The 22,412-nt window shown below is 36.9% G+C and overlaps 1 protein-coding gene across 1 annotated transcript in view; it reads left to right on the top strand.

Annotated features, from left to right (window-relative positions):
- KDM5A (lysine demethylase 5A) overlaps positions 1 to 21,176 on the top strand; it is a 94,008-nt gene extending 72,832 nt beyond the window's left edge. Inside the window, exons 25-28 of the mRNA XM_021690804.2 lie at positions 6,399 to 6,558; positions 7,681 to 7,901; positions 10,286 to 10,696; positions 16,938 to 21,176. Coding sequence (XP_021546479.1) covers positions 6,399 to 6,558; positions 7,681 to 7,901; positions 10,286 to 10,696; positions 16,938 to 17,144 — 999 coding nt within the window. The 3' untranslated portion in view covers positions 17,145 to 21,176. The remainder of the gene's footprint in view (positions 1 to 6,398; positions 6,559 to 7,680; positions 7,902 to 10,285; positions 10,697 to 16,937) is intronic.
- The last annotated feature ends 1,236 nt before the right edge of the window (positions 21,177 to 22,412 follow it).

The raw sequence follows: 22,412 nt of genomic DNA, 5'->3' as shown, positions 1-22,412 counted from the left end.
AAAAAAAAAAAAAACTTTAAAAAAAAAAAAAAAAAAAAAAAAAAGGATGGAATTTAAAAAAAATCTGTGTTTATTTTCTTCACCTTGTAACTCCTTATGACCTAAAGGGACTGGAAAAATTAGGCATTTAGATTACTGAAAGCTTTCGTGGCTTATTTCAGTATTTTGTTTCCTTTGAGTTGTTAAAATCTGTATAGTTATGTTTTAAGAACCCATTCTAGCTGTGTTTCGATTCTTTTGCTCTGATCTCTCATCTGGATGGTGCTAGATAGAATGTCCTATTCAGAGATGAGTTATACTTGGGCCCATGGTTTGAATTTGCAGAGTTACAGCTGCAGCTAGAACAAATTACCCTCAATGTGATTCTTTTTTTTTTTTTTTTTTAAGATTTTATTTATTTGACAGAGAGAGACACAGTGAGAGAGGGAACACAAGCAGGGGGAGTGGAGTGGGAGAGGGAGAAGCAGGTCCCGATGTGGGGCTCGATCCCAGGGTCCTGGGATCGAGTCCCGCATCCGGCTCCCTGCTCCGCGGGGAAGCCTGTTTCTCCCTCTCCCACTCCCCCTGCTTGTGTTCCTTCTCTCGCTGTGTCTCTGTCAAATAAGTAAATAAAATCTTGAAAAAAAAAAAAAACTCAACAAATTTAAAACCATCCATCATAGATGCTTATAAATTATCTGCTGTAAAATATTTTTCTCAAGATAAAATTGATCTTGGGAATGTTTTAATGAGGGAATTTTTAGTTTTATGAATTAAAGACTTGAGCAAAGTTGAAACCAAGGTAAAGTTCTGAAGGAGCAGCTGAACGGGAATGCAGCCCATGCCACATATAAGTTAATTAGCTAATACTAGAATTGCTGGTTTACTATGTTTAGAGGCTTTTGATACCTGGGTTGCCTGGGTTGTTCTCTTTCTAGCACATTAAGTATCAGCCAGTACTCTAGAATTGGTAAACGGGATGGACTTTGTTTGGAAGCATTTTGGAAACCTATGAAAACAAAATATCACAAGTATTACATGATTTTAGGGCTAGGGACCAAAACTGGTTTGATATGGTTGTATAGAGTAGTCTTTTTTAAATAAAATTTATATAGCGGTGTTAGCTTATGGGCTCTCCTTTGGTAGGGGGGGACTTTATAATATAAATTAGGAATTTATAGTGTTAGCAATATATTTGACAGCTTAGAAGAATAGGTGCAAGACTTAGGGTAATTCTTGACAAGTCAGGAAACAACAAATGTTGGTGAGGATGCGAAGAAAGGGGGAACCCTCTTACACTGTTGGTGGGAATGCAAGCTAGTATAGCCACTCTGGAAAACTGTATGGACATTCCTCAAGAAGTTAAAAATAGAGCTACCCTACAACCCAGCAATTGCAGTACTAAGTATTTACCCCAAAGATATAAGTGTAGTGACCCAAAGTGTTTTTGTTTTTTTTTTTAAAGATTTTATTTATTTATTTGAGAGAGAGAAAATGAGAGAGAGCACATGAGAGGGGGGAGGGTCAGAGGGAGAAGCAGACTCCCTGCCGAACAGGGAGCCCGATGCGGGACTCGATCCAGGGAGTCCAGGATCATGACCTGAGCCGAAGGTAGTTGCTAAACCAACTGAGCCACCCAGGCGCCCCACCCAAAGTGTTTATAACAGCAATGTCCACAATAGCCAAACTGTGGAAAGAGCTGAGATGTCCATTGACAGATGAATGGATAAAGAAGATGTGGTGTGTATATATGTATATATATATATATACATATATATATATGTATATACACAATGGAATATTACTCGGTCATCAGAAAGAATGAATACTAGCATTTACATCTGTGTGGATGGAACTGGAGGGTATTAAGCTGAGTGAAATAAGTCAGTCAGAGAAAGACAATTATATGGTTTCACTCATAAGTAGAATATAAGAAACAGCGCAGAGGATCATAGGGAAGGGAGAGAAAACTGAATGAGAAGTCATCAGAGAGGGAGAAAAACCATGAGAGACTCTTAACTATAGGAAACAAACTGAGGGTTGCTGGAGGGGAAGAGGGTGGGGAAATGGGGTAATTGAGTGGTGGGCATTAAGGGGGGCCCATGATGTGATGAGCACTCGGTGTTACAGGCAGCTGATGAATTATTGAACTCTGCATCTGGAACTGATAATGTACTATATATTGGCTAATTGAATTTAAATTTTTTTAAAAAGGGTAATTCAAGGTCACATTTACCTTGATGTAGGTTAAAAATATTTAAAAAAATTAAAGTCGAGTATTTTCCCATAGAGCAAGCACTTACTGCATAATTAAAATTTTATTTGTTGATTTAGTTATAGTTAGTTTGGTGATTTTTTCCTTTGTATGATGTTCCCTGATTGTGACCATGAATTCATCTTTAAAATAGTTTGAATTTAGTATCTTCGCTTGAGCATCTTTAAAATAGTTTGAATTTAGTATCTTCGCTTGAGAGATAGCCCCTTACCGGTTTAGGAAGAAGAGTAGGTAATTACATAGAAAAATAAAACCAGTCATTTGATCTTAGTTATCATAGCATTTAATTTGTGCTGTGCATTGTTGGATTACTTCATTTGCATGTAATATCTTGTAATCACCACTGAATCACTGAGTAGCAATTCAGGAAAATCATTACTTAATGAAGCAGAGTCTGTCATGGATCTTTTGCCTGTGTGCCTGGCATAACCTTTCATATACTCACATGATCATTTCCTTTTAAGGCATATTGTTTCCCTTTACTGAAACTGTCTATCCATATCACAGTTTGTATTTTGCAAATGCATGTATGTGCAGAATTGCACGTCAGAAAGGAGGATATACAACAGTAGTAGCTGTTATCTTCCGGGAAGTTCTTTTTTGCAGCCCAGTAATTGCTTATTTTAAAAATGAGAAAGGCAAGTAAAACACTTAGATTCTTTTAGGTTTTCCTCTCCACCCTTTTTAATGCTTGGACGGCTTGAGCTTTGGTGGAAATTGAGTCAGTTTTGTCTGGGAGTTTAGTCCAGCATGATACCAGATAAGATAGAGCGACAGATCTGTATATAAAACACATTTCTCACAGAGAGGACATTCTACCTTTCCTGTATATTTGCCATTAATGGGACTGAACTGTAATTTTCCTCCTTAGGGAGAGTAGTTTGTTTAAGCTTGTTGTCAATTCTTTTACTTTCAGCCTATCTATTTCTTTATATTTAAAATGTGTCTCTTGAGGATAGCATATATAGTAGGGTCCTTTCTGGACTGTAATTCTGCGTCTGTATGTATTTGTAAAATACTGTTGAGTCTTTTGTTTTTTGTGTTTTATTTTTTAAGTAGTATTATGATCTCTGTCTTTCAATTGTGGGTGTTTAGTCCATTTTCATTTAATGTAGTTGTTGACATGGTTGTGTTTAAGTTTATCATCTTGCTATTAATTTTTTAATCTCTTGTGTTTTCTTACTTTGTTGCTCTTTTCCTGCCTTCTTTGGGTTAATTGAAAAAAAATTTTAATGTTTGATTTTATTGCCTTTACTGACTTCTTACCTTATACCTCTTTTTGTTTGTTTATGTATTTTCAGTGATTGTTCCAGGATTAACAATGTGTCTTTAACTTACCAAAGTCAGTATTGTACATGTTCACTTTTCATGCTTCACCTTGGGGGAAGTAATTTTTTTTACAAATCTCTTTTTTTTTAAATTTTTTTTTTAAAGATTTTATTTATTTATTTGAGAGAGAGAGAATGAGAGACAGAGAGCATGAGAGGGAGGAAGGTCAGAGGGAGAAGCAGACTCCCTGCTGAGCAGGGAGCCCGATGCGGGACTCGATCCCGGGACTCCAGGATCATGACCTGAGCCGAAGGCAGTCGCTTAACCAACTGAGCCACCCAGGCGCCCTACAAATCTCTTTTTAGCTATCATTATTTTCCGTCATTATTTTTTGATCACTGTCCTTTCTGTTTTGGAAGTTTAACAGAAAGTTCCCTGTGTGAGTAACAATGAAATGAGTAGAGTCAAAGTCAGAAAAGACAATTCTAGTCCATGAGAAAAAGCACATGGGAACGAAAGTAGGAGAGAACTAAAGTACTCTTCCATCTCCTGCTTTTTAGGACTTAAATTCTTGAATAAGGAAGAAGACTATGAACTGCTATTCCTAAATTCTCAGTGAGTGGCATTGTCTTCCAGAATCCTCTTAATAAAACCTTTTAAGTATCCTATTTAATTAAGGATTATCTCATGATAATAGTAGATCTTCTCGTGCACCCCACCGAGAGAATCAGGTGTCACATTAGTCATGAAGCTGTTGGCTCCTCTCCTAACTCACACTTCTGTACTCTGCTTTGTGATACTGGGACTGGGGCTCTACACCAGGGGCTGGTAAACTTTTTCTGTAAAGTAATGTATATATGTCAGAACACATTAATATGCAATAATATATATTAATAGGGTATATGTATGTGCATGTGTATTCACACACAGACACACACACACAATAAAGCTTAGTAAATATTTTAGGTTTTGTAAGCCACATATGGTCCCTAGTGCATATTCTTTTTTTCCCCACAACTCCTTAAAAACAGACTATTCTTACCTCATACTCCATACAAAAAACGAGCTGCCAACTGGGTCACAGTATGCCAACAAACTCCTGCTCTACACATTTGTTTCCCGCCTGCTGCCTTCCTTCTGCCAATAGAGGACATTAGGAAATATCAAAAGGCCTGAACAGTGAGAAGGGACATGATCTTTTCCTTGTTTTGTTTTCTCTGTGTATCATCTGAACTGCATGCTTTGTTTTTTTTTTTTTTCCTTTTGCTTTTTTTAACTCGGGCAGTGGGAACTGGGTCTAGTTTGTAGCTGTTTTTTCACATTCCCAAAACCAACCACATCACGTTCCATTAGAGAGAGCAGAACTAACTGGCCAGCACTTCTTTCTCAGAGGTCTGGCTCCCACCTCTGCAGGGCCCCTTCTCTGAGCTTGTAGGTTCTAATAACCCCACTTCTTTCCTTTGTTACCTTAAACTCTAGGGTTGACAACTCTTTCTTGGTGTTAGCTTGGTGTTTCTGTTTTGTCTTTTCAAGCCTTTAATATACATCTAACCAGTTCACTTCATTAAATTATCCTTGTTGAAATGCCTGTGATTTCTGCCTTCCTGATTGCATTCTACCATTAAAGCTGTACATGTGAGCCTCTGGAAACTAACTGCAGGGGAGAATCATCTTAGAACTAATTAGAGCTGTCAGAAGTGTATAATTTGAATATTGTCAGGCTCTTCGTTGTATTAAGAACAATCGGTAAGCAAGAGCAATTGATAAGCTTCTAGGTTTGAAAACCTTTAGAGAGGACTAAATGATTTGTGTCCTTTCGATGTCATATCTAAACCTTTCTTCCCTTCCTAAGTCCATTTTAAGTGTCAAGATTCTCTAACTTGCTGGGTATAGGAGTTTTTATGAGCTGTAGACTGAAGAAGGTAGATTATTTAATAGTAATTTTCTTTTAGGTTTGTTATCTCTGTGGATTGTTTTTGAGATTTACTCTTTCCCTTTTGGCTTAAAACTGTAGTCATTCCTGTCCCCCCATCCCCCCCCGCCCCCCACTGTGGGCATTTTCTGTCTTATTTAATACTGTGCATTTAATTTTAAGGTCATATTTTTATTTTTTAATTTTATTTTTTAATTTAAATTCAATTACTTAACATATAATGTATTATTGGTTTCAGAGGTGGAGTTCAGTGATTCATCAGTCTTACATAATACCCAGTGCTCATTACATCACATACCCTCAATGCCCATCACCCACATACCCCATCCCCCACATACCCCATCCCCCCACCCTCCTCTCCTCCAGCGACCCTGTTTGTTTCTTATAATAAGAGTCTCTTATGGTTTGTCTCCCTCTCTGATTTTGTCATGTTTTATTTTTTTCTTCTCTTCCCCTATGATCCTCTGTTTTGTTTCTTAAATTCCACATATGAGTGATATCATATGATAATTGCCTTTCTCTGATTGACTTTTTTCGCTTAGCATAATACCCTCTGGTTCCATCCATGTGGTTGCAAATGGCAAAATTTCAATTTTTTTTTTTTTTAAGATTTTATTTATTTATTTGACAGATAGCACAAGTAGGCAGAGTGGCAGGCAGAGGGAGAGGGAGAAGCAGGCTCTCTGCTGAGCAGGGAGCCGGATGTGGGGCTCGATCCCAGGACCCCAGGATCATGACCTGAGCCGAAGGCAGCCGCTTAAACCGACTGAGCCACCCAGGCGCCCCCCAAATTTCAATTTTTTTGATGGCTGAATAGTATTCCATTAAGGTCATATTTTTAGTATATTGCAGGCTTTAACCTGAAAGCGTGCATTTAGATCCTTGTCATAGGGTAAATGAAGTGGTTCTAATTCTGAATACCCCTCTTGGTTTCTTCCTCAGGACACAGCCAGTGTGAAGTCCTCCAGTAGTTTGGAACCCAATCTTTTTTGTGACGAAGAAATTCCCATCAAGTCTGAAGAGGTGGTCACTCACATGTGGACAGCGCCTTCATTCTGTGCAGAACATGCTTATTCTTCTGCTTCTAAGAGTTGTACTCAAGGTATTACCCTTTAAAACAGTGTGAAGAAGATACACCTGAAACCAGTGATGAAAAACATTGTATTAATCAAGGCTATGAATCCTTCTTTTTAAAATTTATTATTATTATTATTATTAAAGATTATTTATTTTAGAGAGAGAGACCGGGAGGGGCCAGAGGGAGAGGGAGAGAGAATCTCAAGCAGACCTCATGCCAAGGGCAGAGCCTGACACGGGGCTCGATCTCACGACCCTGAGATCATGACCTGAGCCAAAACCAAGAGTCGGATGCTTACCCAGGTGTGCCACCCAGGCGCCCCAGACTATGAATCCCTCTTTAAATGTACATCCTGGCCATGAAATAATAGTAAAACCTAAAAATGCAATTTTGATTAGGAAAAGCTAAGTCTCTATATGCATTTTATGTTACTAGGTGGTAACCTAAAAAAAACTTACATGGAATTATTGAATCCTAATAAGAACTTTAGAGGCCCTCTAGTCCCATCTCTCTTTATATAAAATCTCTGATAAGCCTCTGTTTGTTCATTACCAGTTGTCGAGGAACTTGCTGCTTTTTGAGAATATTCATTCTTGTTTTAGAAAGTTTTAAGTGTTAGAAGTTCTTCCTTCCCTTGGTAGATAATTGCCCTCATACGTCTACTTTGCTTTTCCCCAGTGAAAATACATCACACTGCGGTAGGTCACACGTCTGGGAAGTAAGGCGTGTTTCTCTTTTCATAGTAAAATTCACGATCTTATGGACTAGCAAATTACTGTTGGTTTATTATGGGCAGCTCATGTGCTTAATCTTTTGTTGGTCCCCTCTAAAATGGAGAGAGAATAGATTAATAAGAGATTCTTTCCCATTCTCCTTCCACTATTCAGTCACAGAATAAAGAATCAATAAGAAACCAGGTTTTTAGTCTTAACCAATTTTTTAGAGTGGGCATTAGAATTCTAGATCTTTTTGTTTTGTATTTTTTGAAGATTTCCTTTTCACTTTCATATGGATATAGTGAATTCAGGTATCTAAAGTAGGTATTGGAGGAGGAGGGACCATTCCCTTAAATATTTACTTTGGAAACATTATGTTTTTTCCATAGTTTTCATTTTTTTTGTTTTTGTCTTATATTTTATTGGAAAGGTTCCAGCACCCCAAGGAAACAACCTCGGAAGAGTCCTTTGGTGCCCCGAAGTTTGGAACCTCCAGTGTTAGAGTTGTCACCTGGAGCTAAAGCCCAGCTGGAAGAACTTATGATGGTTGGAGATCTCCTAGAAGTATCTCTGGATGAGACTCAACACATATGGCGGATTTTGCAGGCCACACATCTACCCTCTGAAGACAGATTTCTGCATATCATGGAGGCAAGATATAAAGCTTACTTAAACAGTGGTTTTAACATTTTAGAATGCCTTGGTTCTTTGGAGGTGCCACAAATGCCAGAATGGGAATGGCTGAGTGGGTAGTACTGTGGCTGTCCTTCTTTTCCATTAAGCCAAATGTAGTTCTGCTTTATGGTCTTATTGCGATTTTTTTTTTTTTTAAAGATTTTTTATTTACTTATTTATTTGAGAGAGAGAATGAGAGAGAGAGAGAGAGCACATGAGAGGGGTTAGGGTCAGAAGGAGAAGCAGACTCCCTGCTGAGCAGGGAGCCCAATAGCCCGATGCAGGACTCAATCCCGGGACTCCAAGATCATGACCTGAGCCGAAGGCAGTTGCTTAACCAACTGAGCCACCCAGGCGCCCTGGTCTTACTGCGATTTTATGTAATATTTTGGGGGAAAAAAACCAAACACCATTTCCACTAAAAAGAAAGGAGGGTACTGAAAACTCCCAGTTTTTCTCTTAAGGAAGGAACAGCTTCCTTAGCCCATATTCCCACTGTTGAAAGGCCCAAAAAAAGAAGGCACAAGAAAATACAGTGGTTAAAAAAAAAAAAAAAAAAAGCTGCAAGGGAAGGGTTAAGTAGGGGAGGAGGGGGGCAACAAGAGGGAAGCGTTAAATAGAAAGCAGATTGGGGTGGGAGAGTCTACTACGTTCATATATTAATACTTAAATAGCAGTTTGCAGTTTATACAGTGTTTTTATATCTGTGATCTCATTCAGTGCTCAGCATAAATAATCCTGGATGGGAGAGAGGAAAGGATAGACCTGTTTCTACATATGAAAAAATTAAGGGTCAGAGAGGTGGAAACTTCCCTAGGTCAGACATTTGGTAAAAACAGAGAGACCTGGATTCCAACTCTGGCTTTTGACTCCTAGTATTCTTTACATTATTCTTTTGCATTACTTATTTTCATGCAGTGGAATGATACAGTGTCACTGACAGTTGATACAGATACACTGGGCAGATGATAGTTAGCTTTTGGTTTGGAATTCAGATAAAGGTAGCCTGATTTATATAGGGTTTTCCAAAATACAAAGGGTTTTCTTCACATCCATTATCTCATCTGATCCTCTTTATTTTACACATAAGCAAACACAAACTATTGAGAAGGTAGATATATAGTTCGAGATGTGATAGACTTAGGACATTTATAATGCAGTGTTCTGCTGCATTCTGCAGTTTCTTAGGTTCCTGTCAAAGATTTTTCAGTCTCAAATATGTCACAAAATGAATTCTCAGGTGGTATTTCTTAAGTAATTATCAAGCTTATGTTTTTCAGTATTTCTTTTTCTACCTCCTTGTTCTTCCTGTTGCTAGACATACTTTCACTATTAAAAATTTTTAATGCTGGGGCACCTGGGTGTCTCAGTAGGTTAAGCATCCTGCCTCTTATTTTCAGCTCAGGTTGTGATCTCAGGGTTGTGGGATCCAGCACTGCACTGGGCTCCGTGCTCAGCAGGGAATCTGCTTGGGATTCTGTCGCTCTACCCCTCCCCCCATTCGTATGTGCTCCCTCTGTCTCTCTCTCCCTCTCCCTCTCAAATAAATAAAATCTTTCAAAAAATTAAATTTTTTTAATGTTTATTACATTGGCATATAGTAGAAATTGGAACAATATTAGAAAATTGAAAAATAAGGGGTTTTTTTTGCTTTGTCACATCAGCTATTCTCTAGCCCTTGCCAAAGTCACTACATGTCTTTTGTAATGAGATCATGGATACAATTTTTTTGTTTTACCAACAATTTTAATCACTTCTTAGCCATCGGGAATTTATTGTGAGTTAATAAAGAACTGTAGTCGTGGTAAATGAAGACCAAGAAAGTTATTACATAATTCAGTGTACGTTTAGTACTTTAGCTTTATATGTATGTTTTATCTCAATTAGATGTGCTACAGCACTATACTAATACAGGGTGACAATGATCTTTTTTCCCCGGTAAGCTCAAGTCAGATGTTTTCTACAGGCTTGCCATTATTTTCTGTTTTCATTGAATATTATATTTGCTTTCTTAAAATGTCTTTAAAATATCTTTAGAACATTTATTGTGGTATAATGTATCCAACATAAAATTTACCATCTTAATCCATTTTAAGTATACAGTTCACTTGTATTGATGGCATTTACAGTGTTACACAAGTATTGCCACTGTCCATTTCCAGAACTTTTCAATCATCCCAAACAGAACCTCTGTACTCATTAAACAGTAAGTCCTATTTTCGCCTTCCCTCAGCCCCCAGTAACCACTATTCTTCTTTCTGTCTCTGTGAAGTTGTCTATTCAAGGTACCTCCTGCAAGAGAATAAAACTTTTTTTAAATGTCTGGCTTTAAAATTCTTTCTACTTTTATATTGTTGAAGGATGACAGCATGGAAGAGAAACCATTAAAAATAAAAGGAAAAGACTCTTCAGAGAAGAAACGGAAACGGAAGCTAGAAAAAGTAGAACAGCTTTTTGGAGAAGGAAAACAGAAGTCCAAGGAGTTAAAGAAAATGGATAAACCTAAAAAGAAGAAATTAAAACTAAGTGCAGAAAAATCAAAGGAGCTGAATAAACTGGCTAAGAAACTGGCAAAAGAAGAAGAGAGAAAGAAAAAGAAGGAGAAGGCTGCTGCAGCCAAAGCTGACCTTGTGAAAGAGACTACTGAGAAGAAGAGAGAGAAAAAGGTGCTGGACATCCCCTCAAAGTACGACTGGTCCGGAGCAGAGGAGTCCGATGACGAAAATGCTGTGTGCGCCGCACAGAACTGCCAGCGGCCCTGCAAGGACAAGGTGAGCTCTAACCATGTACACCCCCGGGAGAGCGGCCAAGCAGCGGCGGCGGGCGCGAGACAGAGGCCTGATGTCATGAGAATCTGGTTTTGATTCCAGGATTTGGGCTTCCAGCAGAATATGTTTTCTACAGTTTCTATAAACTGTTTTGAATTATGAGGCTCTTAGGTCAGTGTGCTTAATGGAAGAAATGTTGTGCTTTCAAAATCATGGACTTGGTGAACGTAACGAGACCAGAGCAGAGAGAAGCTGTGTGATAACCCTGGGTAGCAGTGCCCTTCGTGTGTGGTTGGCCTAGCTGGGTGCAGTGTAGTCCTTTTGCCTTCCCTGTACGGTGACTCAGAGAACTAAATACCTTGTCAGTTAGTTAGTCACAGTGGCCTCAAAATGTTCTGAGCCAGTATTTTAAGAGCTGTGGCAAATTGCATTACAATTTTTGTTCTAAAGACCTAAAAAATCTTCCCTTTTGGTCTGTGCTGTACCCACACTCAGGCCTATGTGCACTCTTCTAAATGGAGTAAGATTTTTTTCAAATACCTTGCAAAAAATAATTAGGACCTTTAAAGATATTATTTTAAAAGTTTCAGCCCTAAATTTTAAGTATAGTAATTATATAATGGCCATTCTTTAGGTAGTACTGACATTATGAACTTCTGAGAAAGATGGAAAGACTTTATGAAAAATCCCAGTTCATTCAGTGACTGGAGATGTCTGTTATGGTTCCCATCAAGATTATTAGTAAATTCATAGTTTTAATTTTATTATGCTCATTATACCACTTGATATTTAAAATTTTAATACCTCCTCAATTTGAATATATGAACAGAATAAATATACTGCATCATTATTCCCTTACTTCCTCCTCAGTCAGATACTTGTTAGAGCTTGAAGAGGTCACCTTGTCCAGGCTCTTCATTTTACAAATGATGAAACCAGGACTCAGTGAAGATAAATGATGTGACCAAAGTCACAGTGCTAAGTAGTGCAAAGCCAAAAGTAGAACCGTGGTTTCCTGGCTCCCGGACCAGGTTTTCACCACTAATATCCCCACCCCACCTATAATTAAGATGTAAGTACAAAAACACATTCCAAAACTAAATGACACTTGTATTTAAATTATACTTATTGAATGTTTTCCACTCATTTTTGGAAAATGAATATATTTTGGTAAGACACATATCCCCATAGTCTAACCTTCCAAGGACAATACCTATACATATTTTAGTGTGTTTCCTTCTAGTCCTTTTTCCATATAATTTTATATCATGTCATACTATCTACTCACTTTTGTATCTTTACTGATTAAATATGTTTCTATTTTATAAACATTTTAAAGTATTTTAGTAGCTACCTTATAAATATGTGTATGTATTTTTTCATTTTGAATTTATTCTCATCTGAATTTGTTCATTAAAGAGGTTGATGAAAGGTTAACTGTTTCTCTTTGGGTACTGAAGTATTGGCAGCTTAGTGTTGGCAGAACTTTCTCCCTTTGTTTCTCTTTTAACTGATTTTATGGTAGTTTCAGACTGGCAGCAAGAAGTAGTGGTTCTTTTTCAAGCTTTCCTATCATCCTTCCTCTATAATGTTTATATCCATCATGAACCTTTTGCTTTCTCTTTTTTCACCTTTTCACTTAATAATCTTTCCCCTCTCCTCTGATCAGCATTTTTAAATATCGCTCAGGTCATCTATTACCTTCCTGTAGCATATAAACACTATAGGCAGGTTTTTTTTCCTCATCTGCTGTAAAATTGTTAAATTAACACATAACCCTGCATACTCTCGGGGTTATGAGAATAAGAGGAGATAATCTATATGAAAGCACTTGCTAACAAATGCAGTGTTAAAATGTGATGGTTATTTTTAAGTGAGCCCTAAGATTTGCTCCTAACATTAAAGGTATTTTTTTAAAACCTGCAAAGTTGTCTTAATAGAACAAAGGGAGACTTAGCTGAACATTCAGAGAAAATGTCTGTTTCAAACTGTTAAAACATATACAAAAGTGAGGAAGGTATGCCTTAACCTGTCATCATCCTACATAAAAGAAACTTAGTAAATGTATTTCTATAATGTGTTTAATTTTAAACAAATTATTTCAGATTGTAAACATTTTGCCCATCGTTGCTGTTTTGCAATATTTATGGTTCTCCAAGTTTGTTCTCAGCACTAGTTTTACTAAATAAAAGGTATATTTCTTTAACTGCTTTGTAAAAGAATTTTACAACTTTCTCAATTTGAAGTATAGTATTTCTCTAAGAAAACCAGTTGATGCATGACACACATCTTCAGAACAAAATAATGATAAGAAAAGCATGTTTTTAGAGAAGTCTATGTTCTTTAAATATCATGCAGCAAAAAATAACTTCTAGGGTTCATTCATATTTAGGTAAATATACATTTACCATTTTTCTAACTTAATATTACTTTTCCCCCCAAACGTGCAGATTGAGAAAACTTTGAAGGGCTACCTAAACATACCTAGGCTCAATTTCAGGATGTTTTAGAAAGAGAAAAGAAAAATATTATCAGAATAATGTTGTAAGGGGCTTAAAAAAAAAAAAACTGTCTCTTCCATCATTATCAAATTAACTTCAAGGTGAAATTAATTTAAAAAATAATGAAGAAAAGATAAAATATTAAGAACTGTTTTCAAAAAACTAGTTTTAAGGTTCAGAACCTTTTTCTCCCTGAGGTCTGTCCCTTTCATTCAATCATACTGTTACCAAGAGTAAAACAAGTTAACTTGAAGGAGCAAATTCTTTCAAGCTAACATTTAAGTAACATTTTTTTTCCCCTGTATTAGAATAAATAATCATCTTATTTAGGAAAATAGACTTTTTTTCCCCCTCTTCCTGTGGGCCTTTTCCTTACCCATTACTATTTCCATAAGAAGTTTGGGATGGTAGAGATTAAGTTTATAAACCTATGTCTCTCACATTTATTATTTGTTAGTTATTCTGATTTTAAAAGATTGTCATGGTGATGTCTCAGCCATGTGGAGATAGGTTAACCAACTCTTCCAATTTGCCTGGACTTTCCTAATTTTAGCACTGAAATTCCCATGTCTTGGGAAATACCAATCTTGGGCTGGCTAGGAAGGTTGGTCACTTAATGTTGAGAGCACCAAAAAATACACACAAGGATTCTGAACATTGTTAAATTGTACTTCATTGAGTAGATTGTTTTAATTTTTTATATCTGGTTTTTGCAAGGAACCTTGGTGCAGTAGAGATTGAATGCCAAAATAACAAAAGCTCCGTGGGGGAACTAAGCTAAGAATATCACTAAATCTCCAGGCCTTCTTTTTCCCCCATTGCAGTAATATGCTCTGTGAAGTGAACAAGATGAAATATGCCAAATATTTTTAAGTGTAAATATGAAACCATATAGCAAAACATGAAATACCAAATTAATATTGTATTTAACATATTTCTCTTAAAATTTCCCAAAATCCAACTGGTAACCTATTTGTACTATACTTCTAAATCTCTTATCCATTAATATTTGAACAGCTCATAGCTGTGAAGTTTTTTAATAATTATTTTTGTGATTTGGTAAGTAGATCTCTCGAAGATAATGAAAGGGGAAGTGACTATTAGAACTTAATATGCAGTTAACCACATTCTGTCTTCTTGAGTCTTCAGGCCACTACATAGTCTGTTGCCCTGTGTCAAAATCATCAGTGGATTGAGTTGACATTCCAAACGTTAGTTTGCTTTATGATCCGGTGGGCCTTTTCAAACAAAAGTAGCACTGGGGTTGGATTGTTAGTACGTGAATGTGATAAAAAGATACTAGTAAGGGAAGGACTGTTTTTTTCCCTGCTAGATGATTGGGGTGAATTTTTATATAATCTGTAGGCTGGGATAGAATCTGTGTACTGATGAATATCTCAAGAAAAGTTTATACTTTTTTGGAATGGTGGGAGAGCTAGGCTTAGGAATGGACCTGTAGCCAAAATCACAGAAGAGAACATTTCTTCCTTACTTGAGAGAGACTGATACATTTAATTTGAGGAAACCTGGAAGCCAGTGAGTATAGTGCAGAATTAGATTTTAAGAAACATGGAACCACTTTTCTTGGCAGCAAATACTGATAAATTAGGAACTTTCTTATCCTGTGGATTAGCATGACTGAGGACTGGACTGGATTAAGAGGGTTGAAGGTAGGAGTAGAGTTGTTTCTTGGTTCAGGGTGGCATCATAAAGAGGGTAATATCTCAGATTTGGGCAGCTCAAAGAAACAGATCATCTTCCCAGTTCTCTTAACGAGCTCCAGATAGCCAAAGCACTTAACCATCAGATTGGCACTTCGTAAATCTTCATAGCTGCGGTACCTATATTTTTAGTTTGTTGCCCAGAAGTCATTTATCTGCCCCTTTCTTTCATGTACTAGTTTGCTGCAGTAGGAACATTTTGATCAGTTTTCTTCACTACACAGACTTCAGAAGCTAAATATTACATAAACAATTACAGAACAAAAACAGAATTTGTTTTAGGAACGAATTGTAAAATGGCTCTGAATTTACTAGCAAGCAGTATCACAGAGTGCCAGGGATGATCAAATTTAGAATATATAAGAATTACCTAGACTTTGACTGAAAATACAGGCTTCTGGTTTGTATCCCCAAGATATTCTGAGGCTGTAGGTTTGGGATGGGTCTCAGCTACATTTTTAACAAACACAATAGGTAATTCTATGTAAGTGGTCTACACATTTTGAGAAACAGTGCTGCAGCAGCTATTACAAGGTGCAAAATGATTTTCGTGTAAGATAGAATAATGAGTAGAGCCATGAATCTGTGATCTTAAAAAACACGTCTAGTATCCTAGGCAGTGAACTAACTGTTTTGCCATACATTATTTCATTTGTTCCTCTAAATAATCTGTAAACAAGATGTTATCTCCATTTTACAGATGAAGAAATTGAGCCTTAATGAGATTAAGTATTGGCCTCAAATTATATGTATCAGAACTCAGAACTTGTGACTGAATTCAGTAATCTTCATTTTGCACAGCACCATCTCTTAAGATCTAGAACTCTGGAATAGAAAGATGATTTTGACAAATGATTTTTCCCACACTGTATCACAACCATAAAACCACTAACATGAGTATCATCATTTTGATGATTCTTATAGTACTTGGAAACTAATTTTGGAAACTACTCCCTTTCTCTGAAACTCATTTGCCTAGCCAAAACCTCCTTCCTCTGTTCTTTCTCCTAAGCTGCACTGAGGTACCTGTTTGATCCTTTCATGCCTCTTGGCTCTGAAATCTGGCAGAGCTCAGTGTTATAAGTGGCTTTGTAAGTTGCCAGTGAGATGATCCAGATCCACTTTGTGCTGGGGAGAGGAAGAGTAGCTCTTGTAATCTTAAAGGTTCTCATCTGCCGTAACGTCAGCTAATAAAAACTACGACAGTCACCTTCCAAATACAAAGCCCCAGATCACCTTATTGTTAACCCTAGGCCCAAGGCTTAAAGTCACCAAACTACAGTCGCTTTCTAGCCTCCTATAATCACAATATTCTCTGGAGGGTCAAAGTTTGCCTAGTATCTGCCACTGACCTATTTTACAAATGACTTTAATTTGAAACCCCAGGGTGATCTATTGACCTATGACTTTGACTGTTTTAATTGGTTAATTTGTAAGATTTGACCTCTGATATTTGCTAACTTTTTATAGGGAGTTGTATTTGTAACGGAAGAAGAGAAGAATAAAAAATATTAGTTTTAAAAGTGGCCTATGTGACTGCTTTTCTAAAAAGGTATTTAATGCTCTTAGTACTTTGGCTTATCTCTTTGAAATAAAGCTAATACACAGGATTGCCTTCACATTGTTGTACTCTTCCTTTCTTGATCTAAGATAATTGCATTGTCTTAGAGCCTAGAAATTGTTAATATTAGCTAAAACTACTTGGCTGCTCTATTAGACGTTCCTTTTTTGTCAGGTTTTTCTCAAACATGTTTCTGCCTCAAAAGGAGCCCCGGGTATTATGAGGTAATGGAGTACCTAAGAGGCCCAATTTTGTGGACATATTATGGTAAAATAGAATTTGGGGGTATTAACTTCCCAATTTCTGTCTTTAAAAAGTAGCCCCATAAGAAGTCATTGTCTCTGGACATCCCAGTTATTTGCTATCATTTAAGCCAAGAAAGCTCTTTGGTTTGTTTTTTTTGTTTTTTCTAGGCTTAATGTTTATGTAACCTAAACATTCCCCAATCTTGTCTCCTACAGGTAGACTGGGTACAATGTGATGGTGGCTGTGATGAGTGGTTTCATCAAGTTTGTGTGGGTGTATCTCCAGAAATGGCTGAAAATGAAGATTACATCTGTATAAACTGTGCAAAGAAGCAAGGGCCAGATAGCCCAGGTCAAGCACCACCTCCTTCCTTCATAATGAGCTACAAACTACCAATGGAGGATCTTAAGGAGACCAGTTAGCAGTTGCTGGGTTAGTTTGGGACATGGGGAGAAATGGACCACGTTGAGACCTTAGTCATCAAGTAGAGTGGTGTAGATCCACTCAGAATGTTGCTTCCAAAGACGAATGGCCTTCAGAGAAAGTCCTCTTAGCTGACTTCCTCTTTGCATGGACTGTGTGACCTACATTCTCTTCAACACATCTATGCAGAGGGTGTCTTTGGTAACAGCAGCCAGTATTTCAATTTATGTCTCCTCTGAGTATGGTTTGTTACTTTACAGCCAGACATGTGATTGAGCTCTAGAATGCTGGTTGGCATTAATACATTGGTATGCTAGCAGGGCATATAGGCTGTGGCTTATGGCCAGTCGATATTAGTTAGTGGTGTACAGCCCAGGGGCAGCACCATCTTGAGGTGCTGATGACTTGGCACTCCTTAGGACAGTTGGAGAGGAGTGAGAGTACCACTCTCCTTCTGCTGTTACCTGGCATATAATGCCCTGCAGATAGAACTATGGGAGCAACAGGGCCAAAGTTACTCCTGTTAGTCATGGGATAGTAGCCAGAGTCTAGATCCCAGCTACTTGTGTGTGTTTGTACCAAGAAGAAAGCCCCAAGTGAGAGGCAGATCACCTTATCTTCCTAAGGAGAGGAGTATGTCCTCTAGTTCAGAAGTCTGACTAGATTGGATTCTGGGAAGAAGAGCTTTTCTTATTTCAAGTCAAGGAGCCTTTTTTTGGCTTTGAGAAGTCTTGCTGTCTTGGGTCTGCATTTTAGAGACAAGCAGGTACATGGATCCAGCCTCCTGCAAAAGAAGAGAAGACAAGTCAGAATGTTTTACTGAGACACAGTGATGCATGCTTTTCGGGGAAACCTTCATTCACAAGTATACCAGATACCACCAGGCTTCAGGCATGGCCATGAGCAAGACCAGCAAATAACAGCTTTTTGCCTTGCAGCCCTGACCCCAATGTCTGCTGTTTCCAACACTGGCAATTTCTGATTGTGGCCCACAGCAGATGCTGTTGAATAACACCATGGCTTCATCAGAGAATGTGGGGTTGTAGCACCTCTGGGTGATAAAGTTGTTTTAGTAAATCCATTTTTAAAAAAAGAAAAAAAGGACTTGTTTTTACTTTTTTCTAAATGTCTCTGACTACTGACTGTTCTATAAATAGATTATTTTTCCTTTTTTAATATACATATATGAATATATAAATATATATATTTACTGTTACCAGCAGCATATGACAGAGTTTCAGCATCAAAAATCCATTTGGGGGCTTGCTTTCTTTTTTTTGCTTTTTAATCAACCCCATTCCTTCCTTGTAGTACAAGGAGTTAGCACTTCCTTCTCCGCCCTAGCCTGACCAGATTTTCCATGTTGTTTTTGTTCAAATAGATAATTACATTTCCTTTGTGTGTTGGAACTTGTCCCTGTCTGTTGGGAAACTTGGTCTTTCTATCTGTGGTGGCTGTTTTGTTTTTGTATGTGAATGTTTGAAACTATGGTGCTGTGTCCTCTTTCCTCCTGTTGTGTTCTCTATTCTTGTTAAGGTGTTAGGTAAGCTATATGGAAACGTTTATTAGAAGGGGACTCTTTTTTTTTTTTTTTTTTAAAGGACAAAAAAAAAAAAACCAACCAACCAAAAAAACCTAAAAGTAGTGTTTGGTCTTCACTATCCTGTGTCCCTTTATTTTGGTTAAAAATCTGTGGTTTGACTTAATTCATCAGTTTTCTTTTTAAAAGGGAGGAGCAGGGTGGGCCTAGAGAACAGCTTTTCCCTTTTGGCCCCAATCTCTTTTAAAGAAATGTCTTCTAGTAACTAGAAGTGAAATGTACTGTCCAGTTACAGTTTGAGTGGGTATGAGATTTAACTCAAAAGGCATCTTACTCCAAAAAAGCAAAAGCTTTCCTGTAAAACCCAGTTTCTGTAAATGCATTCTCTATGGTTCATACTACCTAATTTTTGGTCATTCTTCCCTTAATATATTATATAATATTTTTAGTGTTTTGACCTGTTAAGAGGTTCATAGGTGTCACTGTGCATGATCTTAAAAGTGTGTATATGATTTAAGATTTCAGTGGATATTGCAAGGTAACTATTAACCAATTTCATAAGTTTTCATTTTGCCAATCTATATAAAGATATTACTTAGTTAAAAAATTTCATCTGGTTTGATGTTATAAAAGAAAGCACAATATTTTTTTGCCTTTTCATCTCCTCTGTAAATATCTTCAAATACTTGTGAGTAAAAAATTGAATGCAGTTTTAAGTGATGGCTGCCTGGGTGGAATACATTTAAAAATATTTCATTTTTCTTCCTAGTCACCTAATAACCTTACTCAGCCATCAGTGGAGGGGCATGAAGATGCTGAGAAAGATGACTAAGGTGCTCTGCTTCCTGGAATATGGTGGATGGATATAGGTGGCTGTTTAGGGAATAATTTATGTCCTTAATATGGTATTTACCTGCTGGAGACATGAGAGAGAGATGCAAGGCAGTCTCCAACCATGAGTAGTTCTCTGTTTACCTTCTGGTATTTTGAAACTTAAATATATGATTTAGTTGATACTATGAGCTTTTCTGTATTTATTTGAAAGTCACAGAGGATTTGGTCTGACTCTTGAGCGTAGATTTAGACCAAGGCTGAGAAGAACAGATAAATTAGTTTAAAAAAATTTAAAAAGGCGGGGGGGAGAAAAATGAACATATACAAGTCTGTAATTGTGGAAATAATGAACTAAGATCTATTTAAAGACATGCCTGTGTCCTAATATAAAACATTGTTTTCAGTTAGAGGAAATTACTTACTTACAACTTATTCCATTCTTCAACATTGTTACATTTCATATTACAACCTGATTTAAAATGTTCCTTTACCCTTCTCTCCAAAGTTGAAAATTTTCACCATTGGTATTTTAATTTCTATGTGAATTCTATCAAAGGTATTTCTTACTACCTTCATTATAACTATGTTGGGGAAGGTTATAGAAAGAAAAATGAAAAAATGCTATGTAGGTCTTTAATATTCTCAAAGTGGGTAGGTCATTGGAACTATGCAAATCCCCAAGTTTACAACTATAGCATTAGTAGTTCGCTTTCTTGTTGGCAGAAGAGGGGACATTTTCTTCCCACAAATGTTTATTTTACGTACAGATAATTATTGCAACAAAGCCATGTTGAGATTTAGATGCTAAGACTCCCTTCCTGAGTTGCTGCAAACCACCTTTGCACTGCATGATTCAAATTTGTGCCTCAGTAAAATTACAAATTACTATATGTCATACTTTGAATAATTGAAAAGATAAGCATTAAATCTGTGATTGCCCACCATGTACTTATTTAATAATCAAAATCTTAGCAAAGGCTAGCAGACCTATAAGAGTAGAATAATTTTACCTGTGCTTCACTTCTGTTCTTCTCTGCTTTTGTCTTTGGTGTCCCAAAAATGTCAGTTTATTTGTTTTTCTTAATTTTAAGATTCTGGATGCAGTTCAGTGCACGTAAAAGAAACTCCCTGCTTGTCAATATTTTAATTCTGTAGTACATTTGTGTGAATATCAGCCAGTACTTAAAATAGGAGGATGAAAGGAGAAATTGAGAAACCTCTTCTTTCAAATGGTGGGACTATCTACTTTTTAAAGGAGAAAGTAACAATTTGGAGTGGGATTTAAGAATTGTAAATTGTGGAAGAATTTAAGCTGTTAAAGTCCCACATATAACCAGGTTCAATAAAGGTTTACATATGGAACTAGCTTCATATGTGTGTAGAAAGTTGCTTTTGCAGTAGGTCTGTTAAGTATAAATTTTAAAAAGCAGGCAACTGATTTGTCTTTTACCTTTTGAATCCCTCCCCTTTTAAAGTTAAAGCATATCATTACTTCTTTGGATATGGAGGTGCCAAGTGATATTCACAACATGAGAAGGAAAGAATGGAATGTGAACATATTTTGGAATTGCAGTCTTCTCTTGGCCTGGATCATATCCAGTCACCACTATGCAACGAATGATGTGCACTGGGAAAGGAGATGCCGGGTTCAGATGTAGCCTGCTTATTCTTATTTTTGCAATACTCCAAGATGTCTGAACAGGAATGTCTTTTGTAAACCTCAAGACCCTCTATTGATTATTCTCTTACATATTTATTTACCTGTTAGTGAGACACTTAAATATAATATGGACTCTAATTTACCAGGGTTTTTGTGGTGCCTTATGAAAAGTATAACTTGATTTCTTGGTTTTTTTTTTTGAGCATGTTTTTCATTTGTTTTCTGAAAGAATATTAGATATGGTTATTTGCATTACATCTGAAAAATAAAAGTTTTGTGTGTGTGCTCAGGTTCCCCCCTACTCTGTCATTACATTGGTGGCAACTCTAAATGGTAACCACGTAAAGGTCAATTTTGGTAATGAGTATTGATCCTGGGGAAAACTGGCAAGTGATACGAGAGCCACTTTTAACCTGTGCCAAAGCAGTTTCTAATATTGCAATTCCTCTCTATAAAATAAAATACTGGCCTCAAATAATTCTTTCAGTGGTGTGTTTAGCCTATTCCTGAGCATAGTGTTTTCAGAAAGTGTGACGTGGAAGAAGTGATTCCCGAAGATTTCACCTGTCCTCTATTTTCAGGAAGAATCCAGCAATGACCAGCAGACATTTCCCCACCTTTGATTCTTGAGCAGCTTGTTCCTTGCAGCAAACCAGTAATAGCAGGGAAAACGAGAAAAAAACTTTAATTTTGGCCTCCTAATGCTTAAATTAATTCAAACTGCAGCTTACTTCAAAGATAGCATTTTTTATTGCCAAAATTACCAGGTCTTGCAGTCATTTATGAAAATGTTAAGTTTCTGCTTTCAGTGAAATTGGCCTCAAATATGAAGTATGTGACTGTGTATATATGTGTGTTGGTGAGAAAAATTGGTGGGAAGAAGGAGGGAAAAAAAATCTAGTTATTTCTTAAATTGGAAAATATTTTTCTTAGCAGCAAAAAAGGACCCCTGAAATTCCATACAGTGACAGATTTTGTTTAAAAATTATGTGAGATCCTCCCAGTTTAGCAAATATTTCATGGGGCCTTGCCATTGTGGTTGATATGAATAAACTGAAGATCCAGAATCTTGGCCATTAGCCATTAATTGGGAAGTCAACACGTGATACAAGTAGAGAAAACGAACACAGAAAAATACTGTATTATATGAATAAACTTAGAATAATTTAGGAATTTCTTTTTACCTACTTGTTCTTTAAAGTATATTTCTACACTACCCTTAGTAGGAAGAAA

This window comes from Neomonachus schauinslandi, chromosome 5 (genome assembly GCF_002201575.2).
Source record: "Neomonachus schauinslandi chromosome 5, ASM220157v2, whole genome shotgun sequence".
NCBI classification, from domain to species: domain Eukaryota; kingdom Metazoa; phylum Chordata; class Mammalia; order Carnivora; family Phocidae; genus Neomonachus; species Neomonachus schauinslandi.
The sequence above is the reverse complement of the archived record's forward strand: the minus strand, read 5'-3'. Positions and strand labels throughout refer to the sequence as shown.